The sequence below is a fragment of the Bolinopsis microptera genome, chromosome 10 (assembly GCF_026151205.1).
Source record: "Bolinopsis microptera isolate Bmic1 chromosome 10, MBARI_Bmic_1.0, whole genome shotgun sequence".
Lineage (NCBI taxonomy): Eukaryota > Metazoa > Ctenophora > Tentaculata > Lobata > Bolinopsidae > Bolinopsis > Bolinopsis microptera.
In genome coordinates, this window is record NC_087081.1 from 15,160,651 (window position 1) to 15,171,260 (window position 10,610).

Consider the following 10,610-nt stretch of genomic DNA (forward strand, 5'->3'; position numbering starts at 1 on the left):
GATTTAATTGGATATTAAAAACAATGCATTTTTGAGTGGCTAACAATTTTGATACAATAACTTTGCTCGAATAATTGAATTATGAGGTATGAAATTTTGAGGTATGAATTTTTTGGATGTATTAAGATATTTAGGCTTATAATGATATATAATATTATTGTTACAGTATTAACTGGTGTGTGTGTATAGTTATCCAGGCGACTGTTCAGGGGTTTTCCATTTCTGTTGTTTTCTGTCCGATTTATTATCAGTTCAATTTTTAAAGGTTTTCAAAATTTATTTTTCATCTCCGCTCTGTCCATCTGTACTGTTGATAGGATTATCAAAATCTAAGTTTAAAGTCGAACTTACGGAAGCATTTTTGTCCAATTATACCTGAAATATGTTGTATGTAGCAGAATTTTAATGACCCGAAAATTTAAAAGTTTGTAGTCCGAACTTTTTTGGTAGCGCTCAGTTTTTCAAAGACTTTTAGCCAAATTTTTAGAAAATGTTAAACTTAGAGATTTATCTGTAGATTTGGAGGTTTTTTTTCTTGTGATACCATGTTGATGTTTTAATTTTTATATCGAAATACATTATATCATAACATCAGAATTTATATAACTCCGAAATTAATATTGTTTCATTGTCTGATTATATCTTTTCACATACAAACGACAAATTGGTTGCGCTCTTTTAAGATTTACTAAGTTTTAAAACACAAACGCCCTATGTCTTCCCAAAATGGGAAGTTTAAAATATCGTAACCCTGATTCCAAATCCAAACCGAGCCCTTACTGATATAAGTATAAATTTTAGAAAAGATACATTGAATGTAACCACAGTAGATGACTTGGTTAAACAATTAAATCATCTGCCGATAGCATGATCTTTATTAGCTGTATTAATACAATTATGAATGACAAAATTATCGATGCACTATTAAACAAGAGTCAACACGTCATTAATATTATAGAATGGAATCATATTTCTAATAAAATGTCCATTAAGTTTTTTAATTTTGCTAATTTCTTCTAATTTTGCTCCTGTCTACTGTATATTATTACTACTATTTATATCTAGCTCCGTATCACATGTGGAACTCACATCCCTCCTTTATGATCAGTTCACCATGACAGAATCATATATACTGGATCAGTGACGCCATATCAGACTAACTTCCATCATTTTGACCTTGTGCTCCTTTACCACTTTCACCTCCGGCAATGACAGAATTTGAGGGCGTCGTCACCAGTGCATTCTCTTCTTACGGCATCATAGACGATGAAATTTACTTTGACTACAAGATTGTCATCGGAGAGATTCCCGATAAAGGATGTAAAGTGCGGGGTGTCAAAGTGCTGAAAGGTGACAACGCTTACAACGCTACATCAGTCCAGATCGTGGAGGGAATGTCCCTTGAGAGGAACGAAGTGTCTGGTGAACTGGACAAGATAAGGGGAGAGTTTGGGTATGTTAACGGTGTACCAATCAAGATAGAACATTGTGTACCTCGGCCTGTAGAAGGTGATCTGTTGAATGTTCTGACTGAAGAATTTAACGGTATGGTGATTGGTAAATCAGTGTCTCACACACGAAAGAGACGGTTTACATCTCACGTTCTCCGTGTCACACCCAAAATATGTGAGCTTGAAGAAAACTCGTACTTCCTGAGAAGTTTATGTCCCAGAGGGTACAACCCTCAACCAAACGATATTGTTTGCGGAGTAGCTGTGGAGTGTTTCTACAGGAATCTCACAACAATTTACAGTTGGCGGGCAATAGAGATCAAACAAACCAGCATCACTCTAAAAGGGTTAAACGAAGATCTCCTGTTGTATCGTCTTCCTAAGTTTTGTCTAAGTTACGTCGCTAGAGAGTGTGATAGAGGACAGAAGGAGGACAGCATTAGTTGTACTCCTCACGCCCTCAGAATAGGACACCTCAATCCTGGAGACACAACTCAGCTACAGTTCACTCTGAAGAACAACTCCGAACGTATCCTATTCGAACTGGGTAACATATCAGTGTCAGATACCAGTATTCTAAACTGCGGGACACCCTTCCCTCGATATATCTACCCTCAGGCAACAGAGGAGATAACACTGGGTCTCGTAAACCCTGATATTGGTCAGCACACTACAACTGTAATCTTCTCTTTATCTGTTAATAGTAAACAGTTCAACATATGCCGTAGAGTTCATGTTAATGTAATAGCACCTAGAACTAAGAAATGTTTGAGAACAAGGGTTGATGAACCGTTTTTGGAGGGCTGCCAAATCATTCCGGGCTTTAAACCGGCAAGAACAAACCCTAGATTCTATCCTCAGCATTTTCCTGTGTATGCTATACCAGAGGATGTTGAGTCAACATCTGAGGACCGAATCCTTGCGGAGGAGCTCAAGAAGAAGAACTACAAGGTGATAATGCACAAGTTGTTATACATGGAAGAGAGATTTGTTGAGGAAGAGATGAAACATTATTCAATCTACGAAACAAGTCTGATGAAACGAGGAAGGTTTCTAGTCTTAAAAGTTCCTAATTTAGTTGAATCAAAGCTGAACATTCTAATCGGACATAGAGTTGTTCTTGAGCATGAAAACAACACTGTAAAGTATGAGGGTTACATACACAAGATTGCTGATAGAACAGATGAAGTCATGCTCGGTTTTGATGAATCATATCACAACAGCTATGCAGCTGAATCTGTTAATGTACATTTCTCTCACAGCAGGACATCCTTCATAAGATGCCATCTCGCTATCGACTACATCTTTCAGATCAAAGCTGAAGGTATGCTGTTTCCTGAAGATGTAAATGTGAGACCTCCTCACTTCAATGTACCTAGATTGGACCTCTTTAATAAATCATTGAACAAGGAGCAAGCCTGGGCCGTTCTTCATATGATTGAGGCAAAGGCGAGACCAATTCCTTATCTTCTCTTCGGTCCCCCAGGTACTGGCAAAACAGTCACAATAGTAGAGGCTATCCTACAGATCTTTCACCTGCAGGATGATTGCCGGATTCTTGTAACTGCACCGAGTAACAGCGCGTGTGACCTGATTGCGCAGCGCCTTCTCCAACAGTCTAGCCAGTTAGATATAGTGAGACTCAACTCAATGTCCAGGTTCACAGAGTCCCTTCCAGAAGAGCTACAAGCTATCTCCATGCCAGCTGATGAGGTTAAAGAAGCAGCTTTAAAACGTATCATTGTCTCCACGTGTGTAACTGCAGGGAACCTCTACAAATTACAACTCAGAACATCACATTTCACCCATGTTTTTATCGATGAGGCGGGCCAGGCAATAGAACCTGAGGTCTTACTCCCAATCGCTCTGTCCACTGGACCGGGAACTCAAGCAATCCTTGCAGGAGATCCATACCAATTAGGTCCGGTTATCAAGAATGGACAGTGTGAGGATCTTGGTTTGAGTATGTCGCTTCTGGAACGGTATATGAGTTGTGATGTGTACGAACGCAAGGAACAGTTCAGGGATAATAGCTTCTATGACCCAATCCTGTTGACGAAACTAATCAGAAACTACAGGTCCCACTCTGAGTTATTGATAGTCCCCTCTCAGTTGTTCTACGATAACGAGCTGGAACCCTTCGCTCCACACTCCCTTGTTAACAGAGTGGTCAACATGGACTTATCCCTGCCTAACCCTAAAGTTCCCTTTATATTCCATGGAGTTGTAGGGGAAGAAATGAAGGAGAACAATAATCCTTCTCTGTACAATCCAACAGAAATTGTACAGGTTCTGACTTATATTAAGCTTTTTACCAACGCTGGTTTCTCCTCGTCTGAGATTGGTGTTATTACCCCTTACAGAAAGCAGGCTGAGAAGACTCGCATGATGTTGCAAAGTATCAAGGATGTTGATGTTCGTCAGATAAAAGTTGCGTCTGTGGAAGATTTCCAGGGCCAAGAACGACCAATTATTATCATATCAACTGTTAGAAGCAACAATTCATTACCATCAGAAAAAGTTAAATTATTAGGATTTCTTCAGAACCCCAAGAGGTTCAATGTAGCCATAACACGGGGTCAGGCTATGTTAGTTGTGGTTGGTAACCCTGATGTTTTGAAACATGACGAACAGTGGGGGGCGCTGTTGGACTATGCGATCAGTAGGGAGTGTTATGTGGGATGTCAGTTTCACTGTGTTGAAAGTGGTGAAATGTTTGGAAGTTGAACATTTGGAGGTTGAACATTTGGAGGTTGAACTTGTCTAAACGGTACATTTTCAACTTTTTTTGGTTGAAAGTTTAAGTGATGTTATGCTGTTTTGCTCCTTTTTGTTATAAACCAGATTTTATTGTGTAATATGGCACTGATTTTTATGACGTTCTTTTAACTATTTGATTATTTTAATAATTTTCTAGTAGTAATTTATTTCTTTAGCCTGATGCAAATAGTCTGATCGATTATATGAATTAAAAAGGCCCAGAATAAAATATATTTATTCCAAATTTAACTGTTCTATTATAATCACATCGGGCAGATCTAGATATTTGTTCCTCGAAAGTTTATAAATTGTTTTTTACAATAAAATTATTTCATTCGACTTGATTCCTCAGCCCAAATATAATTACGAAAGGGGGTATAATCCAATGGTGAAAAATAGAGAAAAATAGTGAAATTTTACAATTTAGAAACCCGATTCACCATAAAAATCATTCAAAATTTTTCACCATTTTACACCATTTTAGTTTTTTTTCCAAAATATCAAATTTAAATATTAAATGTGTTTTCTCGTACTATACGATAATACCAAGAGCTCAGTTTTTATGAATGTTACTCGCCATGTTCGCTATAAGTAACCAGTTTTTATGTACCTTACTCATCATGATCAATAAAAGTTACCAGTTTTGATGTACCTTTCTCACCATGTTCACCAAAAGTAATTAGTTTTGATGTACCTTTCTCACCATGTCCCATGATCACTAAATGTTACTAGATTTAATGTACGTTTCTCACCATGATCACCAAAAATTACCAGTTCTGATGAACCTTACTCATCATGCAATGATCAATAAAGGTTACCAGTTTTGATGTACCTTACTCGCCATATTCACTGAAAGACAAAAGTTGCCAGTTTTGATGTACCTTTGTCACCATATTCGCCAAAAGTTGCCAGTTTTGATGTACCTTACTTGCCATGTGCATGTTCACCGAAAGTGACCAGTTTCGATGTACCTTTCTCACCATGTTCACCAAAAGTAATTAGTTTTGATGTACCTTTCTCACCATGTTCACCAAAAGTAATTAGTTTTGATGTACCTTTCTCACCATGTTCACCAAAAGTTACCAGTTTTGATGTACCTTACTTGCCATGTTCACCGAAAGTGACCAGTTTCGATGTACATTTCTCACCATGGCCAATAGCCATCTTACTATTATATATAATGCGAGACGATATATATGTGTTTATCCGTGCCATTTTACTGCATCAACTTTAGCGTATTTTAAATATAATAATGAAAATATTATAATCAAACACATGTTTAATTGTTTCTTTATATCCTCAAAATCTGAGTTAATAACGAAATATTGTTTTAGAGTGAATAGTAATAACACCAGGTCAAAACTAAAACTAGAAGGCAAATATACATCGAAAAAATGGCGAACAATGGTGAAATTTTACAATTTGGAAACCTGATTCACCATTTTTCACCATTTTTCACAATTTTTCACCATTGGATAGTGGATACCCCCGGTTTAACTGGGCAAATATTTGTGATTTTTATTATTTTAAATTCAATCGTGAAGGAATTTGGCATTGATTACGTGCCTTATCAATGGCACGTTATCAATGCCAAATTCCATCACGATTGAATTTTTTTTAAATGTACTTTATATATCTCTTATATTTCAATACCTCAGAATGTCTAAAGACTGTAAACAAGAGATCAAATCAGAGCAAGTGGAGAACCCAGAAAAGTCAAACGGTTTCCTCTGCCCAATGTGTGGAGCACATTACTTTTCAGAAGACTTCTTTGTGGAGCACATCAAAGAACATAAAACAATATCAAATTGTGCAATAAAACAAGAACTTACATCTGAATCAGATAAACCATCTGTTTTTATCTGTCCAGTTTGTGCTGAACATGTTTACTCAGATACTCAGTTAGTAGAACATGTAAAACAACACCAAGATTATAGCAGCCCAGAAGTACCTAACTACTTTAATACTTCAGATAACTTGACTGGAAAAGATTCTCAGAGGACGTTAGGTCTGTCTCGTAGTGAAAGTCCGCCTGTGAGACCATTTAGGTGTTCACAATGTACATTCAGTGCAGTATATTCGGGAACACTTATAGAACATCAAAAGATTCACTATGGAGAGAAACTCTTCAAATGTTCAGAGTGTTCATATGCTGCAAAACGTGCAGGTCATCTTTCTGTACATATGAGAACTCACTCTAGAGAGAAACCCTTCAAGTGTTCAGAGTGTTCATATGCTGCAAGACACGCAAGTAATCTTTCTGGACATATGAGAACTCACTCAGGTGAGAAACCCTTTAAGTGTTCTGAGTGTTCATATGCTGCAAGACACGCAAGTAATCTTTCTGGACATATGAGAACTCACTCAGGTGAGAAACCCTTCAAGTGTTCAGAGTGTTCATATGCTGCAAAACGTGCAGGTCATCTTTCTGTACATATGAGAACTCACTCTAGAGAGAAACCCTTCAAGTGTTCAGAGTGTTCATTTGCTGCAAGACAGGCAAATCATCTTACTATACATATGAGAACTCACTCAGATGAGAAACCCTTTAAGTGTTCTGAGTGTTCATATGCTGCAAAACAGGCAAATCATCTTACTATACATATGAGAACTCACTCAGATGAGAAACCCTTCAAGTGTTCAGAGTGTTCATTTGCTGCTAAACAAGCAGGTAATCTTACTGTACATATGAGATATCATTCTAGCGATAATCCCTTCAAGTGTTCTGAGTGTTCATTTGCTACAAAACATGTAAGTCATCTTACTCGACATATAATGAGAATTCATACTATTTAGTCAGAAATACAGAACTAAATCCCACCTCCCACTAACCGGACACTGTGGGACGTGGGTTAAACAAACACCTTCGTACCATCTGCAAATCTAGCACCAGTGCATGTCTGATGTGTGACCACGAAGAAGAGACCATCTCGTATTTTCTAAGACAGTGCCCTCAAGTGCCCATCTATTTCTCAACTAAAAGGGCAATATTTTCAGGATTATTATCTCCCTGTCAACGATATCTTCTACAACTATCATATATGATAGTACTCTTGTCAACTTTGCAACCTACACCAATCGTCTTGAGTTACATACTTCGATTCCACTTTTATTATCTGGAAAACTTTGAATGAGGATCAATGGGTAAATTATGAAATGGGAATATTTGAACTGGATATAAAGATATAATTTGCATGTTTTTAGATAATACATTATGATTCAAATGAGTGAAAAACGATGAAGATAATACAAATTATATATGTTGTATGCCATTACCTTCTTAAGAACTATCGCTATCATTAATGATTTTTCTTTTATTTAATGTATTGTTTTATCACTGTTCTTCTAGTAAGACTGAAACATGTCACCGATAAAAATGTCAGACATAAGAACTACTCTATTTTGATATCGTTTAGCCCTAGTCTACATTTTCTGGTAATGATACTGATAGTATATTTTAAAATTGATTGCAATGAAATACTTTGAAGCTTTAGTGTCAAGTACTGCCTTCGATTGGTGTTTCTCAATCAATCAAAAATCAGTGATGTCCATTTAATGATAAACTAAGATAATCTTTTGGTTTAACTGGGCAAATATATGTGATTTTCATCTGATTAGGCACGTTATCAATGGCAAATTCTTTCACAATCGAATTTAAAATAAATGTACTTTACATATCTCTTATATTTCAATACCTCAGAATGTCTAAAGACTGTAAACAAGAGATCAAATCAGAACAAGTGGAGAACCCAGAAAAGTCAAACGGTTTCCTCTGCCCAATGTGTGGAGCACATTACTTTTCAGAAGACTTCTTTGTGGAGCACATCAAAGAACATAAAACAATATCAAATTGTGCAATAAAACAAGAACTTACATCTGAATCAGATAAACCATCTGTTTTTATCTGTCCAGTTTGTGCTGAACATGTTTACTCAGATACTCAGTTAATAGAACATGTAAAACAGCACCATGATCATAGCAGCCCAGAAGTACCTAACTACTTTAATACTTCAGATAACTTGACTGGAAAAGATCCCTGGAGGACATTAGTTCTGTCTCCTAGTGAGAGTCCGCCTGTGAGACCATTTAGGTGTTCACAATGTACATTCAGTGCAGTATATTCGGGAACACTTATAGAACATCAAAAGATTCACTATGGAGAGAAACTCTTCAAATGTTCAGAGTGTTCATTTGCTGCAAAACGTGCTGGTCATCTTACTGTACATATAATGAGAACTCACTCAGGTGAGAAACCCTTCAAATGTTCAGAGTGTTCATTTGCTGCAAAACAGGCAAGTAATCTTACTACACATATGAGAACTCACTCAGATGAGAAACCTTTCAAATGTTCAGAGTGTTCATTTGCTAAAAATCAAGCAAGTTCTCTTGCTGTACATATGAGATATCACTCTAGCGATGATCCCTTCAAGTGTTCTGAGTGTTCATTTGCTACAAAAAAAGCAATTCATCTTACTAGACATATAATGACAATTCATACTACTTAGTCAGAAATACAGAACTAGATTGCACCTTATCACCGGACACTGTGGGTTAAACAAACACCTTCGTACCATCTACAAATCTAGCACCAGTGCATGTCCGATGTGTGACCACGAAGAAGATACCGTCTTGTATTTTCTAAGACAGTGCCCTTGTGCCCATCTATTGCTCAACTAAAAGGGAAATATTTACAGGATTATAAACTCCCTGTCAACGATATCTTCTACAACAATCATATAAGTACTCTTGTCAACTTTGCAACCTACACCAATCGTCTTTAGTTACATACTTCGATTCCACTTTTATTATCTGGAAAACTTTGAATGAGGATCAATGGGTAAATTATGAAATAGGAATATTCGAACTGGAAATAATTTGCATGAATTCAGATAATACATTATGATTCAAATGAGTGAAAAACGATGAAGATAATACAAATATATAATATGTTGTATGACATATTACCTTCTTAAGAACTATCGCTATCATTAATGATTTTTCTTTTATTTAATGTATTGTTTTATCGCTGTTCTTCTAGTAAGACTGAAACATGTCACCGATAAAAATGTCAGACATAAGAACTACTCTATTTTGATATCGTTTAGCCCTAGTCTACATTTTCTGGTAATGATACTGATAGTATATTTTAAAATTGATTGCAATGAAATACTTTGAAGCTTTAGTGTCAAGTACTGCCTTCGATTGGTGTTTCTCAATCAATCAAAAATCAGTGATGTCCATTTAATGATAAACTAAGATGATCTTTTGGTTTAACTGGGCAAATATATGTGATTTTCATCTGATTAGGCACGTTATCAATGGCAAATTCTTTCACAATCGAATTTAAAATAAATGTACTTTACATATCTCTTATATTTCAATACCTCAGAATGTCTAAAGACTGTAAACAAGAGATCAAATCAGAACAAGTGGAGAACCCAGAAAAGTCAAACGGTTTCCTCTGCCCAATGTGTGGAGCACATTACTTTTCAGAAGACTTCTTTGTGGAGCACATCAAAGAACATAAAACAATATCAAATTGTGCAATAAAAAAAGAACTTACATCTGAATCAGATAAACCATCTGTTTTTATCTGTCCAGTTTGTGCTAAACATGTTTACTCAGATACTCAGTTAGTAGAACATGTAAAACAACACCAAGATCATAGCAGCCCAGAAGTACCTAACTACTTTAATACTTCAAATAACTTGACTGGAAAAGATCCTCAGAGGACATTAGTTCTGTCTCCTAGTGAGAGTCCACCTGTAAGACCATTTAGCTGTTCACAGTGTACATTCAGTGCAGCATATTGGAGAACACTTAAAAAACATCAAAAGATTCACTCTGGAGAGAAACTCTTCAAATGCTCAGAGTGTTCATATGCTGCAAGACACGCAAGTCATCTTTTTGGACATATGAGAATTCACTCTAGCGATAAACCCTTCAAGTGTTCAGAGTGTTCATATGCTACAAAACAAGCAAGTAATCTTACTAGACATATGAGAACTCACTCAGTTGAGAAACCCTTCAAGTGTTGTGAGTGTTCATATGCTGCAAGACGAGCATGTGATCTTACTGTACATAGGAGAATTCACTCTGTGGAGACATGATTCAAATGTTCACAGAGCTCCTATGCTGAAAGAAAAATTAGTGATCTTACAAGAAATATTAGAATCCACTATGCATATGGTGAGAACCAAAATTGGCAGTCCGGCAAGATGTTGTTTAGTTCTTGATAAGATGGTGAGACATTATGTTTTGGTGCCTTTATTGACATTCAGTAATGGAGCATCGTTGTGGTTGTATATGTTTGATATCCCCCCTTTTATCAGTTTTACACATAGCTATTGTGTCAAAATTACAGTAGTGTGATCATTTGGAAACCATTTTCACCCTTTT

The 10,610-nt window shown here is 36.4% G+C and overlaps 2 protein-coding genes across 2 annotated transcripts in view; one reads left to right on the top strand and one right to left on the bottom strand.

The window, feature by feature from the left end:
• LOC134822081 (1-phosphatidylinositol 4,5-bisphosphate phosphodiesterase beta-4-like) overlaps positions 1–10,610 on the bottom strand; it is an 858,242-nt gene that overhangs the window by 286,314 nt on the left and 561,318 nt on the right. The window lies entirely within an intron of this gene.
• LOC134821698 (helicase MOV-10-like) lies at positions 1,055–4,627 on the top strand. Its single transcript, XM_063832408.1, has one exon. It carries the CDS (start codon positions 1,209–1,211, stop codon positions 4,176–4,178), a length of 2,970 nt encoding a protein of 989 aa, XP_063688478.1. The 5' UTR covers positions 1,055–1,208; the 3' UTR covers positions 4,179–4,627.

What these genes read in the sequence shown, in the direction of transcription:
- LOC134821698 (XM_063832408.1), top strand. Translation starts at nt 1,209, where the DNA reads ATGACAGAATTTGAGGGCGTCGTCACCAGTGCATTCTCTTCTTACGGC.